At 38.7% G+C, this 21,580-nt stretch overlaps 1 protein-coding gene across 4 annotated transcripts in view; it reads right to left on the reverse strand.

Moving 5' to 3' along the window:
- Positions 1–21,580, reverse strand: part of HS2ST1 (heparan sulfate 2-O-sulfotransferase 1) — a 188,537-nt gene that overhangs the window by 38,348 nt on the left and 128,609 nt on the right. For all 4 annotated transcript variants that reach the window (XM_019957151.2, XM_019957152.2, XM_070786170.1 and 1 more), the window contains exon 2: positions 6,997–7,235. In XM_019957151.2, the coding sequence (XP_019812710.2) occupies positions 6,997–7,235 (239 nt within the window). The remainder of the gene's footprint in view (positions 1–6,996; positions 7,236–21,580) is intronic.

The raw sequence follows: 21,580 nt of genomic DNA on the forward strand, positions 1-21,580 counted from the left end.
TATGCCAGCAAATTTGGAAAACTCAGCAGTGGCCACAGGATTGGCAAAGGTCAGTTTTCATTCCAATCCCAAAGCCAATGCCAAAGAATGCTCAAACTACTGAACAACTGCATTCATCTCACATGCTAGTAAAGCAACGCTCAAAATTCTCCAAGCCAGGCTTCAACAGACGTTCAAGCTGGTTTTAGAAAAGGCAGAGGAACCAGAGATCAAATTGCCAACATCTGCTGGATCACCGAAAAACCAAGAGAGTTCCAGAAAAACATCTATTTCTGCTTTCTTGACTATGCTAAAGCCTTTGACTGTGTGGATCACAATAAACTGTGGAAAATTCTTAAACAGATGGGAATATCAGACCACCTGACCTGCCTCTTGAGAAATCTGTATGTAGGTCAAGAAGCAACAGTTAGAACTGGACATGGAAAAACAGACTGGTTCTAAATAGGGAAAGAATTACATCAAGGCTGTATATTGTCACCCTGCTTATTTAACTTGTATGCAGAGTACATCACGAGAAACACTGGGCTGGAAGAAGCACAAGCTAGAATCAAGATTGCCGGGAGAAATATCAATAACCTCAAATATGCAGATGACACCACCCTTATGGCAGAAAGTGAAGAACTAAAGAGCCTCTTGATGAAAGTGAAAGAGGAGCATGAAAAAGTTGGGTTAAAATGCAACATTCAGAAAACTAAGATCATGGTATCTGGTCCCATCACTTCATGGCAAATAGATGGTGAAACAGTGGAAACAGTGTTAGACTTTATTTTCTTGGGCTCTAAAATCACTGCAGATGGTGATTGCAGCCATGAAATTAAAAGACGCTTAGTCCTTGGAAGGAAAGTTATGACCAACCTAGACAGCATATTAAAAAGCAGAGACATTACTTTGTCAACAAAGGTCCGTCTAGTCCAAGCTATGGTTTTTCCAGTAGTCATGTATTGATGTGAGAGTTGGACTATAAAGAAAGCTGAGTGCCGAAGAACTGATGCTTTTGAACTGTGGTGTTGGAGAAGACTCTTATAGAGTCCCTTGGACTGCAAGGAGATCCAACCAGTCCATCCTAGGGGAAATCAGTCCTGAATATTCATTGAAGGACTGAGGCTGAAGCTGAAACTCCAATACTTTGGCCACGTCTTGAGATAACTGATTCATGGGAAAAGACCCTGATGCTTGGAAAGATTGAAGGCAAGAGGAGAAGGGAATGACAGAGGATAAGATGGTTGGATGGCATTACCAACTCAATGGACATGAGTTTGAGTAAACTCTGGGAGTTGGTGATGGACAGGGAGGCCTGGCATGCTGCAGTCCAAAGCGTCACAAAGAGTCCGACACGACTGAGTGACTGAACTGAACTATGTCTTAGGTCTGGTTCTAAGCCCAGGGATACAAAGTGAACAAGACAGACAAGGTCCCTGCCCTTAAGAAACTTAAATTATAATAGAGAAAATGACAGACAGTAAATAAATAGATCAGTAATAGGAAAGATAGTGAAAGAATAATGGTACCCAGTAACCTGGAAGAAGTATTTAATAAATAGGATGGCCAACTAAGGTTTTGCTATGAGGATGTCAATAAGCTGAAACCTTAATGGATAATATAAAGCCAACTGTGAGGCCAGGAGAAGTGCATTCTAAGAAGAAATGTTAAGGACAGAGGCCCTGAAGTGGTAAAGGCTTGGTGCATTCAATGAATCAAAAGTTCAGTGTGGTCAGCAAATAAAAGGCTGAAGCAATGGCCAATAGGCAAGGGTCTGATCAAGAAGGAGGACCTGTTGGCCCAGGTAAGGAATTTAGATTTTGTTGGGGTGGTAGGAATGCTAATTTAAAGATAAGTAACTCACCATCCTGGGAAGATTATAGTACGCATCTCATATGATTCCATCACCCCACTGAGAATCATGTCTAGATCTAGATCTTTGCTATTCAAACTGTGGGTCAAGGACCAGAAGTATCAGTTTTGGCATTAATAGGAAGCCTCACAGAAATTCAAGTATCAGGCTTTATCTCAGTCCTTCTGAATCAAAAACTGTACTTCAACTGGTGTTCAGTATACACATTCTAAGTTGAGAAGCATTCACCTCAAGTGTTGTTCTGAAAAATCCGTATTTGCAAGTATTAATATAAAACCATATGCTTTAATGCAAATAGCCAGAAGTTGGTTTAACAGTAAATTAAAAAAAAAAAAATACTACACTGTCCTGTAAGAGAATACAAATTCTGGATAATTCCAGAAAGAGGTTAAATATGATCAGATCAGATCAGATCAGAGATCTATTTATCTCAAATAAATATATGAGAGCAGAAAAGAATAAAGAAGAATCATAAAAGATGATGCCATTTAAACCTATTTGACATTGTTACTTTATATTTTTTTAAATTTAAATTTATTTATTTTAATTGAAGTCTAATTACTTTACAATACTGTATTGGTTTTGCCATATATCAACATGAATCTGCCACAGGTGTACATGTGCTCCCCATTCTGAACCCCCCTCCCACCTCCCTCCTCATACCATCCCTCTAGTTACTTTAAAGACAAAATGTTCCATAATATAAAGATACTTTTGTGTACTAGAGTCAACTTCATTTTCCAACTAGAGGAGCTGATCACCTGTCTCCTGCTGATTCCTGTCTATTAACAGAGTAAAGCCCATCTCAAAAACATAACCTAACATGACTGAGTCTACCTCATACTTACCACTTAAGTCCTTTCGTGCCTTATATTTTCAAATTATTACCTCCTAATCTTGTTCTAACTGTTCCTCTTATTTTATCTCAACTTAATTCTGAAAAACTCTTATTAAACTACAGAAAAGTTGAAAAAACAGCAGCCAATATTTGTACAATCTTCACCAAGAGTCACTGTTAACATTTTGCCACTTCTGTTTATCTCTTTCTTTCCTCCCCTCTCTCTATGCAGACACACAAATTTTTTCTGAATCAAAGTAGCAGATATTTTGTTCAAGGATCCAATCATGGGTCATGAATTACATTTGGTTTTCATGTCTCGTTAGTCTCCTCTAGCCCATCACTCCCCACCCCCCCCCCCCCGCCCCTTTTTGGTTGTTATGACATTGACACTAATAGTTCAGGACAGTTGTCCTAGATATATATGTTCTATATAACATTCTACAACATGGATTTGCTTGTTTTCTCAGGATGAGGTCCAAGTTAAACATTTTGGTTATACATTTTGGTGACAACACAACTTGATGTTTTCTTTTGAATAGTTCTCATAGTTCCTGCAACTATGTTTTATGTTTCCTGCTGCTGCTGCTAAGTCACTTCAGTCCTGTCCGACTCTGTGCGACCCCATAGATGGCAGCCCACCAGGCTCCCCCATCCCTGGGATTCTCCAGGTAAGAACACTGGAGTGGGTTGCCATTTCTTTCTCCAATGCATGAAAGTGAAAAGTGAAAGCGAAGTCGCTCAGTTGTGTCCGACTCCTAGAGACCCCATGGACTGCAGCCCACCAGGCTCCTCTGTCCATGGGATTTTCCATGCAAGAGTACTGGAGTGGGGAGCCATTGCCTTCTCCATTATGTTTCCTGCCGCTGCTACTGCTAAGTCGCTTCAGTCGTGTCCGACTCTGTGCGACCCCATAGACAGCAGCCCACCAGGCTCCCCAGTCCCTGGGATTCTCCAGGCAAGAACACTGGAGTGGGTTGCCATTATGTTTCCTAGTAAATTATAAATAAGCTCTTTGAAAAACATAGCCTTGTTTTTAATTTCTTTGGTAATTCCCCAAGGAATGTAGCATAATCTCAGTATATATTACATGCACAATAAAGGAAAACTTGAAAGTAGAGTTGAGAACTGTGTCTAAGAATACACATAAACTGTTACAGAGGGAATGCTTTTATATCAAACCAGAAATACTCTGTCTTTACCTCTAAGATTTTTGAGAAGAATGATTAAGCAGACAAAAAGTCTAGCAAAGTCTCCCATACAAAAATCAATCTAGGAAAGAGCTGGGGATATTAAAGGCAGATATTAAGCGAACTGGACTGCCGAGGTTGGAAGATGAGAGAACGGAAGGCACGATCATCTACTATATCCCTAAATATTTTTACAAGTAAATTGGGCTTTAAATAGAAGATCAGGACAATAGCAGATTTAATAAAAACCTCATTTTTTAAGTCTCGCTTGAGTTAAATACTGATTAGAAACTATTTCTCAGAGAAGAAAGAAGAGCAAAACAGGTCATTTGTTAATTCTTATTTAAATAACAGGGCAGTTCAGAACAGTTCAGAAGGACAATAAAAATACGGTATTAAAATCAAATATTATACAACATGATTTTCAGGAAATATTTTTGAAATTATTTTCAAGGCATCTAGTATTATAATTTAAAAGTTTACATTTAGAGGAAGCTATACTAGGTTGAAAGTAAAATTAAAATGCTATCTAATATATCAAGCAAAGGGAAAGGAAATAGCACCTACGACCTGTTTGAAGAATGTTTCTATTCAGAAGAAAAGATCAGTAAAAAAAAATTAGATACGGTGTATTAGAGAACATTTTGTATATTAAGCCATCCCTACCTAATTAACTCCAGATGCTGAGCTACCAGCTGACATTGTGAAGTATGTCAGCTGGTGATTAAGGCTATTCTTCCACTCTGCCCCCCATTTTAAGTGTTGTTCGTTATGTAACCCAGTTGCCTTTTGTTGCATAAACACATAGACATATACACACACACGACAAGCTATTGAAAGGAAAACAGAAGTTTTATCTCCTCTAAATGCAACTGGAAAAATGTACCAGTACATGATGCCTATAAATGTCTTATGTGGTAAGCTTTGGCAGATTTATATTTCATAGGCCGGGGTTGGGGGGAAGGTCTAAGTCATTATCAGATATATCATAGCTGTAAGACAACTTTCTAACGCTGGACACATAATAATTCTAAAAATTTGAACAAATTAACTCTATTTTTCTAAACAATATTACTGAAGAAATGTAAAATTATTATGTGAGTGTTAAGAAATGCTCTTTGTAAACCAAGATATATTCTGAAAAGTAATCATGCAGATATAAAATCTACCACACACTGTATAAAATCTGATAATTTAGGACATTTGCCCTTGAGATATACAAAATTACATAATGAATAGTTTTTATGACCCACTTAGCTAAATAAGTTCATGTTTCTTCTCATTTACAAAAGAGTTATTTGTTGGCTGATGAGTGTAGATTTTTGGTTCTATAGAAGAGAGTAATTGAGGATACTGCAGAGAGCCAAGAATTATATGGGGATATGATATGCGATACACATTTAGCCTTTACAAATAGCTCTCTAGTAAGAAAGCAAACCTAACCGTGTGTGTCAATGTTATTCTCTTACTTCAATGAGAGGATTAAAGCTATGTAAATAGTGGGATAATAGCAATTCTGTGACAATAAAACAAGGTCAGCTATTTTCAAACAGATAAATACATTTTAACTACATGACTATCACAAATACCTGTCTAATAAGCTACCTCAATATGGTATTTGACACATAGCATTTGCTACTGCTGCTAAGTCACTTCAGTCATGTCCGACTCTGTGAGACCCCATATACGGCAGCCCACCAGGCTCCCCCGTCCCTGGGATTCTCCAGGCAAGAACACTGGAGTGGGTTGCCATTGCCTTCTCCAATGCATGAAAAGTGAAAAGTGAAAGTGAAGTCGCTCAGTCATGTCTGACTCTTAGGGACCCCATGAATCACAGCACACCAGGCCTCCCTGTCCATCACCAACTCCTGGAGTTCACCCAGACTCACGTCCATCGAGTCAGTGATGCCATCCAGCCATCTCATCCTCTGTCATCCCCTTCTCCTCCTGCCCCCAATCCCTCCCAGCATCAGAGTCTTTTCCAATGAGTGGGGTGCCATTGCCTTCTCCATTTGATACATAGTATTTTCAAATATTATCTTTTCTTATCATGGGGCTCAATTCCTATTCCCTTTAATATCTGTGGAAAGAACTACACTTATAGTCAGAACTCCAGGTGTGAAGAAAATATCTGAAGCTACTGCTCAAGAGGGGAGTCAGTTTCAGTTTCTGAGATAACTTCCTCCACTTTTCTTAAAACCATTTCATAAATTATCTATCTGTTTATCTAAAGATTCTTAACAACTTGAAAGATAGTGCACCCCAATGTTCAGTGCAGCACTTTTTATAAAAGGATACAAATTAACTTAATTACAAAACAGAAGGAGTTACAGATGTGGAAAACAAGTTTATGGTCACCAGGAGGTAAGGAGGGAAGGGATAAATTGGGAGATTAGGACTGACACAAAACATACTACTATATATCTAAAATAGGTAACTAATAAGGACCTACTGTAGAGCACAGGGAACTCTACTCACTACTCTGTAATGACCTACATGGGATCAGAATCTAAAAGAGTGTATACATGTAAATGTGTAACTGATTCCTTTTGTTGAACAGCAGGAATTAGCTCAACATTGTAAATCAACTATACTCTGATACAAAATTTTTTAAAAAGATTCTCAATAACTTGAAAGGCAAGATTATATTAAAAATACAAGTCATAACCCCTGTTCTCCAGAAGTTTATAGCTAATACTTACATGAATAAAGATAAGATTAAATTCAGGAGTCTAGTCACAAAGAATACAAGTATTCATCAAATAAAGATTTCTCAGTGATGAATTGAGACAATATAGTGATTTTTATTGCAGGGCACCTGCTAAAAATATTTCACAGTTTTAAAGGGCTAGCATACTGAAGAGCATCAAGTTTCTTTTCAAAAATTCAAGCTGTTAATTCATTTATTTCACAAGTATTTGAATACATATTGTAGGCAAGGAAATGTACCAAATACTGTGAAGAATGTAAACTATAGAGAAGTTTGGTTGATGCATTCCTCCAAGAAACTTACAATCCACTGGGTTCAGCATACATATCCCTTAAATGCTTTACCTTCTTGAAATAAAAAACTTGAGTTGGTGTCAGAAAACATTATGAATCCAAGTGGTATTTACCTGATCTTGCAGTGACATCACTGGATTATTTTTGGTAGTGTTGATGTGAAGAACATGGTATTTATTCTTTGCACACAGGTCATAGGCAATATTGGTAAAAGAGGTGCTTGCAGTTTTGGGGACTCTGTTGTAAATGATCACCATGTCGTCTTCCTCATCTAAAGCTACATCTTGCCGAGGGCCGTCCATGGTATGTCGCTGCTCAATCTCTCGAACTTCATGTCGTGCAATGGCCCTTTCTGCAAAGAAAAATATGAACTTAGTTTTGAAAGACACTATAAAGGAAGTTGTAAAACACTGAAAATAATTTCCTATTCCTGGAACATAGTTCTCCTACTCAAGAATGGGGTTAAGAACCACTAAAGAAATGTTTTAAGGACCAAAACTTCAGAATTATTTTGGAGAGATAATAACTCATACATATGAAAAACAAAAGAAAAAACAGTCATTGAGTTTAGAATACAACAGATTAGAGTTCTTCCATGTAGTTCAAAATACACTTTTCATTCCAACAGAATTTTTATAGCCTAAATTAATTCTCAAACCCATAAAGACAGGTTGCATGGAATACTAAACTTCACAGTAAAAATACACTTAGAAAATAAATCACTTATAATTTAGGCAATGATTTAGAAATTTATTACTTAGGATGTAGCTGTGTGTGTGCTCAGTTGTGTCTGACTCTTTGCAACCCATTGGACTGTAGCCTGCCAGGCCCCTCTGTCCATGGAATTCTCTAGGCAAGAATACTGGAGTGGGGTGCCATTTCCTACTCCAGGGGATCTTCCTCACCCAGGGATCCAACCTGCATCTCTTGTGTCTCTTGCATTGGCAGGTAGATTTCTTACCACTGCACCACCTGGGAAGTATATCGGATATAATAACTCCCCGCCTTATCAGAATGTACTAGGGCAGTGATTATAAACGCTTGTGTGATTTTAGGTAACAAGGGTAAAGATGGTATCATAAAACCTTTTTCATTTTGGTGTTTTAATATACAGATAAGTCCTGGCTATGTTTATTAATTAAACTCCATGGTGCCTCTAATTCAAACGACTGTTCACCAAGCAGTTTGAAAAGCAAGTTACATTTTTTTTTCTTATTATTTATTTTTTAATTGAAAGATAACTGCTTTACAGAACTTTGTTGTTTTCTGTCAAACCTCAACATGAATCGGTCACAGGTATACATACTTCCCCTCCCTTTTGAACCTCCCTCCCATCTCCTTCCCCATCCCACCCCTCTCCCTCCCCATCCCACCCCTCTAGGTTGAGGCACAGCCCCTGTTTGAGTTTCCTGAGCCATACTATTCTCTATTTAATATAGGCTTTAACTTCAAATACTCTTTAGAATTAAGAAGCAAGAATATGGGAAGAAATGGGGCGGGGGGAGTAACAAGACTGCAAATTACTCTGCACAAAGACAACTGCTCACACACAGTATGCACCCTCCTTCCACTGGATCTCTGTGCCTCACCCTGCCTTGAACTCTCATTCACTCTCCCTCTAGCTCAATTCTGCCTAGTGAACCCCTCAAACTTCACATTGAATTTAATCATCACCTGCAAGGGAAGCATCATCTAATCTCCCTAACTAGGCCAAACCTCACACATACACACATGATGGATGTATATATACCTCATAATGCACATCTCATACATACACATAAGTGCAATTTTACATTTTATGTGTATTAGCATCCATCTACCATGCTGGCAACAATTCAGTAAAGTGACATAAAAAAGCACTGTGGTACAATTACAGTAACAAGTTCAGGCTTCAAATATTGTTTGACTCTGCATCTTAAATTTTGATTCAGAAGATATGGCCACTGCATTATAAAGTATGCTCTGAGCTGAGGATTCACCTTCAGAAGACTTGAAGTTCCAAGCCTGCTGCTTACTGGTGGTGGTTTAGTTGCTAAGTCATGTCTGACTCTGCGACCCCATGGACTGGAGCCCACCAGGCTCCTCTGTTCATGGGATTTCCAGGCAAGACTACTGGAGTGGGTTGCCATTTTCTCCTCCAGGGGATCTTCCTGACCCAAGGATCGACCCCACGTTTCCTATGTCTCCTGAGTTGCAGGCAGATTCTTTACCCACTGAGCCTTCAGGGAAGCCCTACTAGCAGCGGGCTTTCCAAAACAGGAAAGCAGTACACATATGAATATATACTATGCATATATATGTATCTTTTTTCATGGGGGAGAGTTGGTTGGGAATATGGAGAAAACGAGATGAGCTTAATGTGGAACATACTGTTGAACTGCCTGGGATACCCAGGAGACGTAGATAACTGGGCACACAGCTCAAGTGCTTGAGAATAAACATTCATGTAGAAGACAGACATCTGGGAAACCATAGGAATGATGAAACTATGTAGATACTACAGAATGTATAGCATGTAAAGAGAATTTAATCTTAGAACAGAATCTTAGGAAGTATCAACATTTAAGGGCCAAGAAAAAAAGACAATCAAAAGAAAAGACTAAGAAGAAACAGAAGAAGAAACCTGGACAGACTTTTAAGAACCACATACCACATGTTTAGAAAGCACAATATTTTTCAAAATTTACAGTAGTTTACAAATGAATCTGAAATTGAGGTAATGTATGATGCTCAAGCATCTACACAGGATTTGGAAGTTCTCTCACTAAATTCAGCATGTATTATGGAAAGCCTAAGAATATAATTATATTCAATAATTTTAAAGGAATTGTATCTTCTAAGCAACCCCAAACTGTCACCACAATCCAAAACTATTTCACTATTGTTATGTCCTCACTCTCCCTTTTCCACTATGGGAAATAAAACAGTACTGCTGACATTTAAGTGCTGACAGAAGTTTAAGAGGTTGTTTCCTACAGCAGCCAGATATATATGAAATTACCTTTACTTTTAATGGCTACACCAACAACCAATAATGCTGAATGCTTTCACTAGTTTTTCTGAACTCAGTATTTGGAAAAGAAACAGATTTTGTTATTCTTTAAAGAAGTTATTATTTAGTTTATAGATTAAAAACTTTTTAAGGTGCTAAAACTCTAGAGCATGAAACTAACATGTTTTTAGAATTAATCATCATTCTTAGTTCATTATGTGTATTAAAGTATATGAACTGTATATTCGACATTTCCTAAATTAAAGACTAGAGATCTCTTCAGGAAAATTAGAGATACCAAGGAAACATTTCATGCAAAGATGGGCACAATAAAGGACGGAAACAGTATGGACCTAACAGAAGCAGAAGATATTAAGAAGAAGTGGCAAGAATACACAGAAGAATTATACAAAAAAGATCTTTATGACCCAGATAACCACAATGGTGTGATCATTCACCTAAAGCCAGATATCCTGAAACGTGAAGTCAAGTGGGCTTTAGGAAGCATCACTATGAACAAAGCTTGTGGAGGCAATAGAATTCCAGCTGAGCTATTTTAAATCCTAAAAGATGATGCTGTGCAAGTGCTACGCTCAGTATGCCAGCAAATTTGGAAAACTCAGCAGTGGCCACAGGACTGGAAAAGGTCAGTTTTCATTCCAATCCCAAAGAAAGGCAATGCCAAAGAATGTTCAAACTACCTACCGCACCATAGAACTCATTTCACACACTAGGAAAGTAATGCTCAAAACTGTCCAAACAACAGTGGCTAATGATGATTTTTTGGGTCCTTTGAGGATATGATGAAAGCAATAGATCTGGTCTCCAGAACGGCTGATGTGTACATTTCAGAGCTTCCTCCTAGAGCCCAACCATGGACAGGCAGCTCCATGACCCCAAGTTAATTATTTCCAAAAAAAGAAAAAAGGTTCATGGACATCAAGGCCTGATAGTAAACTGCCTAAAGGTATTAGTATATATATTGAAAACAAGAGGTTACTCAGAAATTAGAATTGCAGGCAAAGAGAAATCATAGAGAAAATTGGCAGTGACGATTAGAAAAATGTCCACAGGGAGGGTGCCTTGTCACAAAATTTGACCTGTCAGAACTCCCTGGTAATTATGCCTTTTGCAGAGCCAGACAGAAACTAAGAGCTTGGAGCTATCAAACACCTGAGTTAAAGTGGATCCTTAGCATTTTCTAGGGATAAATCCTCAGTTGTGTAAATCCCCAAATACTGTTCTGAAGTATAATTTGTTCCCCATAAAATATGCACACAATGAGAAGTAGGAAGCAATAAAGGAGCACCAAAAGAAAGCTATTAAAAGGTTAACTGATTCCTTTTCCAGCACCACTTACTGTGAATGAACTGTCTAGTCAGACACTATCTGATCTTCATGGAAGTAGGATTTGGTAATTATTATGAATTAAACAAATTGGTTGTCCAATAGTACACATCATTTTCTTATGAATATGTTTAGCCTGAGTCAGTTTCATTGAATTCAATCATGCTGCTGCTTAGTAGCTTCAGTCTTGTCCGACTCTGTGCGACCCCATAGATGGCAGCCCACCAGGCTCGGCCATCCCTGGGATTCTTCAGGCAAGAACACTGGAGTGGGTTGCCATTTCCTTCTCCAATGCATGAAAGTGAAAAGTTGAGAGTGAAGTCGCTCAGTTGTGTCCGACTCTTAGCAACCCCATGGACTGCAGCCCACCAGCCTCCTCCATCCTTGGGATTTTCCAGGCAAGAGTACTGGAGTGGGTTGCCATTGTCTTCTCCATCAATCACCATGGGGACTGACAAAATAAATTCCGATGATTAAAGGCTGGACTCTCAACACTAGTAAATGCTTTCTTGTGTGGTTTCCAGGCAGTGAGCAAGAGACACACGTGTTGTCCTTAAAACTTACAAGTGGACTTCCCTGGTGGTCCAGTGGTTAGGATTCCACCTGCCAATGCAGGGGACGCAAGTTTGATCCCTGGTCTGGAAGATTCCACATGCCGCAGGGCAACTACTGAGCTCGCGTGCCACAACCACTGAAGCCCACACACCCCAGAGTCCATGCTCCACAACAAGAGAAGTACCACAGTGAGAAGCCTGCAGTCCACAACTAGAGTTGCTCCTACTTGTTTCAGCTAGAGAAAGCCTGTGTGCAGCAACAAAGACCCAGCACAATAAAAATTAAATAAATTAATTACTTAAAAAATTTTACACATATGTTTAACTGGATCATTCTATAAAAAGAAGTTGAGACCACCTTCTACTTCAAGGAAGATGGTGTAAACTTATGTTTTTGCTATTCCTCTCATGAAGTACAACTAAAACCCTGGACATTATATAAATGACAAACGTAAGACTCTAAAGTTGGAGAGAAGAAAACAGGCTAGTTAGAGCCCTTAAGATTCAAGGAGCAACATGGTGAGTTTCTTTTCTTTAGCCTTATATATCCCAGTCTTGGAGCAGTAGAAGCTGGCAACCCAGGAGCAGGCATACATAAAAAGACGTCCAACAAAAGCCCTGCCAGAACTCCAAGGAAGGGACAGCATAGTAAGACAAAAAACTTTTGGACAATAATCACTCTACTTTAGCCAAACTCCACAGAAAAAACTGTGCCCCACTTCCATTCCTCACAGGCCAAGTAGCTAGCCTAGACTTCTACCCTCACAAAGCTGTAATCAGGTGCCCAGTATCTCTGATGGAACGGTGTCAGAGAAGACAAAGTAAGGAGCCAGAACTTTTATCCTAGGCAACAGGTAACAAGGCACCTCTGCAGTGTCAGTGAAGACCAAGCAAGGAACCAGAATGTCCACTTTCACACAGGAGTGATGAGAGGCCCCCTCCCCTCCCCACTTGGTGCTGTCAGAGGAGACCTAGTGGAGAATCAGGATGTTCACCATCACTCAGTGTAATGAGGCCACTCCCGTCCCTGCCCAAGGTAACAATGAGCTCACCGGGTGTTGATGGTGGCCTATTTGGGAACCTGAACTTCTACCTCCACTTCACAGTAACAAAACAGCAACCCTTTCCTTTGCCAGAGCAGTATTGGAGAAAGTCAACTAAAACAAAAGGTATTTTTAAATAAGATTCAGAGTACCCACAGATACAGAGAACAAACTAGTGGATACCAGTGATGAGAGGGAAAGGGGAGGGATAATACAGGTGTTGGGGGAGAAAGGGGCTATTGTGGATTATATGACATCATGTGTGCGAAACTTCTGAAAATTGCAAAACACTATAGAATTTAAAGAATATTTTCTTCAACTGAAGAAAAAAGATCCAAAGTCTCACAACATAATATAAAAATATCCATGTTTCAATCAAATTGTACTGAGCATATTAAGAACAGGATCTCAAACTCAATGAATAGAGATAAGAAATGACAATATAAAAAGAACAGCAATGTTAGAATTATCAAAGATTTAAAGCAGTCATTATAAAATGCTTTCAAGAACAAGCTTGAACCAGATGAAAAAATAGAAGGCCTCAGAAAATAAGCTCAGTAATGAAATAAAATATATAGATAACTAAATGGAAATTTTAGAACTCAAAGAAGAAAAAACAACAAACAAACAAACCCATAATAAAAAGCTCAGTGAATGGGATCAACAGTCTTGGAAAGGAAGGAAATTTAGTGAACTGGAACATAGAACAAAAGAAATTATCCAATCAGAATAACAATGAGAGACTATAATAGGGAGAATAAAGCAACAGAACCTTGGGGAACTGTGGGATATAGCAACAGGATTTAAAATTGGTGTCACAGAGTCTTGGAAGGAAAGGAGAAAGAAAGCAGGGCTGAAAGAATTCTTAAAGAAATATGGCTGAAAACTTGACATCCGACAGGAGACAAAGATTTAAGATGCTGAACAAACTCCAAATGGCATAAACCAAAAACATCCAAGACAAGACACATCATAATTAAGCTTCTGGAAACTAAAAATTAAGAAAAAAAGGCTTGAAATCAGCCTGAGAAAATGAAGCCTACTGTAGAAAAGAACTGGAATAACAGCAGATTTCTCATCAGAAGTCAAAGAGCCAGGAGGAGGTGCCACAATTTTTCAAGTGATGAAATAAAATAATCCTACACCCAGAGAAAATCATCCTCAAGAATGAAGGGGTATAAGATATTCTTATATGAAAGAAACCTATAATGATTTATTGCCACTATGATTAATGAGGTTTTCTAGATAGGAAAAAAAAAACATAAAAGAAGAAATCTTAAAACACAAGGGGAAAAAAAGGCAACAAGAAAATAGAAAGAATAAACACATGGGTAAATACAATAAACTGTCCTTGTGTTTTCAAAAATATGTTTGACATATAAAGAAAAAATTATAACACTGTGTGATATGATTTTAAATGTATGCAGAAGAAACATTTAGTACAATTATGTTGTAAGTGGCAGATAGTAAAAGTATGTAAATCGAGGTAGTTTCCACACTTCACTTGAATTGGTAAACTGATGACACCAATAAACTGTGACAAGTGATATTTATATGATGTAACACACAAAGCAACCATGAAAAATGCTGTATAAAGACTCCGAAACACACTCCAAGTGTTTTAAATTCAAAAACACTATGGATAAATCAAACTGTAACTTTTAGTAAGTGTAAAAGTAATTTATAGGAATGAAGAGAAAGGAAAAGAGGTAAGAAGAAAAACAGAAAACAAAACGGAAAGAAATATCAAGGAAACTTAAATACATAAGTGAATAAAAATGAAAATAAAGTAAGAGGAATTCCCAAGACAGCAAAGACCCTGAGCTTACTTCCCCTCATAAGCACAGCAAAATTACAACTATTTACAGAATAACTATTGATGAAAAAGATTTGAACCTACCAGAAAAGATCGTCTACACTAAAAGTATAAAGAAGGAACCATAATGGAGATGGACAGGAGAGGTAGAGTTGTAGTAGAGTCAAAACCTCAACCCTTGGGTTGGGTGACCCACAAATGGTAGAATTATTTCAACCGCAGAGGTTCTCCCCCAGGGAAAAGGGGTCTGTGCCCCACAATGGGCTCTGTAGCCCAGAGTCGTGTGCCAGAAAGATGAGCCCCCAGAGTATCTGGCTTTGAAGATCAGTGATGCTTATTTTCAGGAGACACAGAAGACTGTGGGAAATAGAGACTCCATTCTGAAAGGGCAGACACAAAATCTTTTCTTTTGTTGGAACCAGGGCAGATGGCAGTAAGGAGCCTGGGTCGGACCTACCTGCTGATCTTGGAGAGTCTCCCAGAGAAGCAGGAGGCAACTGGAGCTCATGCTGAGGCAAAGACACTGCTGGCAGCCATTCTGGGGAGCCTGTCCTACCATGGGGACACTGGTGTTGAAAAATGCCATTCTGGAATACTCCCTCTAGCTTATTAATGTCAGGACCCAGCTCCCTCCACCCCCACCCACCAGTGCTGGGACTCCTCAGGCCAGGCAACTAACCAGGTGGGACACAGCTCCACCCACCAGCAGACAGGGCACCTTAACACCCCTGAGCCCACAGCAGTTCCTGAACATGACCCTAGCCACCACAGGCCCACGACGCAGCTGCACATACCAGTGTAAAGGCACCAGAGCCAGACCTTCCAGAGGCCCTGACCACCAGCAGGCAGGCAAAATCCCCAGAATACTCTGAGACTCACACCAGCAAGCCTGCTTTAGCATTAGGACCAGCTTCATCTATCCTTCCTAAACTATTTCAAGAAACTGCAGAGGAAGGAATGTTTTCAAACTCATTCTATGAGGCCAGCAACACACTGATACCAAAACCAGATAAAGATATCACAAGAATAGAAAATTATAGGCCAGAATAACTGATGTACTTAGATGCAAAAATCCTCAACAAATATTGGCAGAGCAAATACAAAATACATTAAAAGGATCATACTTCATGATCAAATGGACTTCATATCAGGTATGCAAGAATGGTTCAACAGCCACAAATAAACTAATGTGATAAACATTAACAAACTGAAGAATTAAAACTATATAACCATCTCAATAGGGGCAGAAAAAGGTTTTGACAAAATTCAACACCCGTTTATGATTTTAGAAAAACAAAAACAAAAAAACCACTCTCCAGAAAGTGGGCATAGAGAATATACCTCAACATAATAAAGGCCATACATGAAATGGCAACCTACTCCAGTGTTCTTGCCTGGAGAATCCCAGGGATGGGGGAGCCTGGTGGGCTGCCGTCTATGGGGTCACACAGATTCTGGCACGACTGAAGTGACTTAGCAGCAGTAGCATGATAAGCCCAGAGCTAACATCATACTCAACAGTGAAAAGTTGAAAGTATTTTTTCTAACATTAGGAACAATACAAGGATGCCCACTCTCCCCACTTTTATTCAACATAGTATTAGAAATCCTAGCCATAGCCATAGCAATCAGACAAGAAAAATAAAAGGAATCTAAATTGAAAAGTAAGACTGTCACTGACTGCAGATGACATATAATACTATACATAGAAAACCCTAAAGAAAACTACTTGAGTTCATCAATCAATCTGGTAAAGTTGCAGAATACAAAATTAATATATAGAAATCAGTTGCACTTCCATACCCTACCAACGAACTATCAGAAAGAAAACTTAAAGAAACAATCCTATTTACAATTACATTGAAAAGAATAAAATACCTACGAATAAACATATATAAGGGGTAAAAGACCTGTGTCCCTATATACAGGGGCTCTTCTAGACCCTTGTAAATACATGGCTTACATATTTATTATGTTTGTGCATTAATTATATATTGATGCTTAAGATTAATGAAAATATATTACAAAATAAAAATTAAATTTTCTTCCCAAATTTCATCTCACTAATGAATTATGACTAAAAACTTATTGGTTAATGTTCTTAAGAGGATCTATTAGGTAAGAACATTGAAGTAGCTGATCAATATCCCAACAATCTGGTAACTACCAATATAATTATTTTTTTATTGCTAAGATTTAAGTTAAAGGACTATGTATTATATTTATATTGGCTGGTTTTTTACAGTTATTACACAAATATTAAAATGTGAAATTCTTATAACAACCTTCCTTTATATTACCAATCTGAAAAATGCATTAATCACCTATATGAAATATAATATTGTTAATAGCCAACACTGAATTCTCACTATGTGTCTTAAATGTATCATTCTTTACACACATACTCTGTGTTAAGTGTTTTATATGCATTATCTCAAGTTTTGATTCTTAAAACAACCCTAAGAGGCAATATTATTATTCTCATCTAGATGAGGAAACTGATTCTCAAAGAAGTTAATTGATCAAGTGAAAAGTGAAAGTGAAGTTTCTCAGTCGTGTCCGACTCTTTGCGACCCCGTGGACTGTAACCTATCAGGCTCCTCTGTCCATGGGATTTTCCAGGCAAGAGTGCTGGAGTGGATTACCATTTCCTTCTCCAGGGGATCTTCCCGACCCAGGAATCAAACCCAATCTCCTGCATTGCAGGCAGATGCTTTACTGTCTGAGCCACCAGGGAAGCCCAAAATACTAAAGCAGTAAGTAGCTAGTTTGTCTCCTTAAGATACTATCCTATGTGTGTTGAAAGTCACTCTGTCATGTCCAACTATTTGTAGTGCTCAGGCCAGAATACTGGAGTGGGTAGCCGTTCCCTCTTCCAGGGGATCTTTCCAATCCAGGGATCGAACCCAGGTCTCCTACACTGCAGGCAGATTTTTTACCATCTGAGCCACCAGGGAAGCCAATGTAAGGATATGGTTTCAGGTCAATCTGACTCTAGAGCCTGTGCTCCACATTATACTTGTCATCTGAGATTTAATCTAATTTCATAAGAGGAAGGAGTAGGGTTGTATAATTAAATACAGCAGGATATTATATAAAAGTACTACTTTTTTTGCAAGTACCCATTTTCAAAATATAGAATATTATAGTTAAAAATCATGGGTGAGCTGACTTCATTCTGTACATATTTCAATCACTTGAAATGAATATTCTGATAGGAAATGGGGATTCCAACCAATATTCTTTTCCCTTTTCTCAAGTTTTACCAAGACATCTCAAACATGCCTCATACCTTTTTATACACTTCTCAAGTAATCTATTCTTATTTTAAATTTACATCTTATACAAAGTCAAATAAATGCCATAACAGAGAACAAACTAATTCTGAAATCAAGAATTGGGGTAAAAAACTTACGGAGAAAGATACACTGGATAAGCTGAGCTTTGAAAAGATACTGGGTTTCAAAATATAGAGATGGATCCTTTGGGAAGCCATAAAGGCCTGCAGAGTGACTAAGTTGACAAGTAACACACTAGTAAAATTTGATTATAAAATTATTTAACCAACAGTGTTCTGTGACAACCTAGAGGGGTGGGAGGGGGTGGGAGGGAGGTTCAAGAGAAAGGGGACATATGTACACTGGCTGATCCATACTGTTGTATTCAGTTCAGTCCAGTCGCATCTAACTCTTTGTGACCCATGAACTGTAGCACACCAGGCTTCCCTGTCTATCACCAACTCCCAGAGCCTGCTCAAATTCATGTCCATGGAGCGGTGATGCCATCCAATTATCTCATCCTTTGTCATCCCCTTCTCCTCCTGCTTTCAATTTTCCCCAGCATCAGGGTCTTCTCCAAGGAGTCAGTTCTTCACATCAGGTGGCCAAAGTATGAGTTTCAGCTTCAGCATCAGTCCTTCCAATGAATATTCAGGATTGCTTTCCTTTAGGATTGACTGATTTGATCTTCCTGCAGTCAAAGGGGCTCTCAAGTCTTCTCTAACACCACAGTTCAAAAGCATCAATTCTTCAGTGCTCAGCTTTCTTTCCGGTCCAACTCTCACATCCATACGTGACTACTGGAAAAACCATAGCTTTGACTAGAGGGACCTTTGTCGGCAATGTAACTGTTGTATGGCAGAAATCAACACAGCACTGTACAGCAATTATGCTCCAATTAAAAATTATTTAACAACATTAGTGTAAAACAGCTAAAAAAAAACACCTAAAAAAAAATGACAATTTTAGGCTATACTGGAAAGCATATAATTATCAAAGTAACAATTGTTCCACTTACTGAGCCTTTATTATGGGCCAGAAGCAATGCTGCTGTGTGTTTAAACATGTATCTCTTCATTTAATTCTTAAAGTAACCCTATGCCTATTACTTATAAGGTAATAATATGGAAATGGAGTGTCAGATTAGTTAAGAGTTTTGAGGAACAGAGTCAGAACCCAAAACTTCAATCTGATACCAAAGCCTAACCAAAATGTAGTCATTACTGTCTTAAACCACAGGAAGGCACTGTTCCTAGGAAATCTATGTCACACATGTACCATTATGTATCATTTCAGGCATACACAAAGAATAGAGTACGTTCAGGATGGAAAAGAGCTAGATAACCCATGCCACACAAAAAACTGCTTTTAAAACACCCAGTACACTTAAGTAGAGAGGAGAAATTCCATAAATGTACTAAAGTTATCTTGAAATATTTGAAAAGTTATTATGAAAAGGAGGCATCCTTTCTTTAGAATCACTCTAGAAGACAAGATAGACTATGTCTCAAGACGGAATGAGCTTTTTAAATAACTAGCAGTGCAAAGAAAAGATATGTGCAGTTTAGGGGGAGGTAAGCTATCAATCTCCAGAGGTACTCATCTAGAGGCTTCATGTGTCTTAGTCACGCACTCGGGTCCGACCCTTTGTGACCCCATGGACTGTAACGTACCAGGCTCCTCTGTTCAAGGGATTCTCCAGGCAAGAATACTGGAGTAGGTAGCCAAGCCCTTCTCCAGGGGATCTTCCCCACCTAAGAATCGAACCCAGGTCTCCAACATTACAGGCAGATTCTTTATCGAGCCTCGAGGAAAAGCCCCAGAGGTGCTTCACGAGGACCCACCAAAAGATGTAGACAGGATTTCTGCACTGATGAGAGCAGAAACCATAGGACATCTGGCATCGGTTACCACTAGGTAAATACCTGTGCTTAGTTGCTCAGTCATGTCTCACTCTTTCCGATCCCCCAGACTATAGACCACTGGCTCCTCTGTCTATGGGATTTTTCAGGCAAGAATACTACAGCGGGTTGCCATTTCTTTCTCTGTTGGATACTCCTGACCCAGGAATCCAACCCACGTCTCTGATGCCTCCCACATTACAGGCAAATTCTTTACCCACTGAGCCCACTGGGGAAGCCTGCCTGCTAGCATACAGATTCTTTTGAAGGATTCTCTCCACTGAGCCTCTAACAAGGTAGGTAGGAAAGAGCAAAAATAAAGATAGAAGCAGGCTGGTGACAATTAACTAAGAAGAAGGAGAGGAATGCTGACACACTCTTTCCATAATTCTGTCTTATTCAGTCTTGTTCAATCGTGTCCGACTCTGCAACTCTATGGACTGCAGCATGCCAGGCTTCCCTGTCCTTCACCATCTCCCAGAGTTTGCTCAAACTCATGTCTACCTTGAGAAAGACTAAGTATGTACCTCTTATGATTATGGCAAAAATTCAGATAATGAGAAGATTGATACTGTACTTTATGCTTCAAGTAATGAGAATACTGTGATAATTTATAACCTAGTTCCTCACACTAGACTCATTAACTAATTCCATTAATATTTACTAAGAATCTATTAATTTATAATTCATCTGGTCCTGGAGATAAGCCTAATCCTAGAGAATTTGGTGGCATGGCATTATAATAAAATTTTATAAGATGCAATGGGGATCCCATAAATGGGATGCTTAAGAAAGGATTCACAAAGAAGACTGAGAAAGAAAAGTACCTCCTGAGTAGAAAAAGAAAGGCATTCTAGGCAGAGAGAAAAACTTGAGCAAAACCCTTGGAGGTATAATACTGCATGATGCATTCAGATCCTAAAAGTGGTTCTTGATAAGTTTACAATATGAAAGAATGGGTAGGGACAAAGTAAAACACGAGGCAGACGAGTGAGTGAGTCAAGTCGCTCAGTCATGTCCGACTCTTTGTGACCCCGTGGACTGTAGCCCCCCAGGCTCTTCCGTCCATGGGATTCTCCAGGCAAGAATACTGGAGTGGGTTGCCATTTCCTTCTCCAAGGAGACAGTGGGCAGAGGCCAAAACACAGTGTCTTAATCACCATACTGGGATATGAACTGTAACTTGAAAGTCAACAATTCTCAAACTCATTAAGCTGAGAACCTCTCTTTATACACTTAAAAATTAGGGACTCCAAAGAGTTTTCATCAGTATAGGTTAGATCTACCAATATCATATGAGAAATGAAAACTATAAAACTTAAAAATATTTATTAATTTAAAAATGATAATAAAGCATGTTAGCAAAAATGACAATTCTGTGAAAATACCATTTTCCAAAAGACGAAATTTAGTAAAAACTTAGAGTGACTTTTTAACATTTTTGCATTTATTTTTATATGTCTAACAATGGAAGATAACTGGATTCTCATAACTGCTTTTCCATTGAAAATATTACCACATAGTATTTGGGTTGGAGTCTATGAAGCAATCAGACACACAGATTTTGTACAGATCCACAGCTGGAAAATGGAGAAGGAAACCAGATCCAGTCTTTTTGCCTGGAAAACCCCGTGGACAAAGGAGCCCCAGGGCTACAGTCCATGGGGCTGCAAAGAGTCACGCATGACTGAGCACACGTGCACAATAGTTGGAAAAGGATTATTTTAATAATATTTTCTGATAATTGTTTGACACTACACTAAAAC

Source organism: Bos indicus, chromosome 3 (genome assembly GCF_029378745.1).
Source record: "Bos indicus isolate NIAB-ARS_2022 breed Sahiwal x Tharparkar chromosome 3, NIAB-ARS_B.indTharparkar_mat_pri_1.0, whole genome shotgun sequence".
Lineage (NCBI taxonomy): Eukaryota > Metazoa > Chordata > Mammalia > Artiodactyla > Bovidae > Bos > Bos indicus.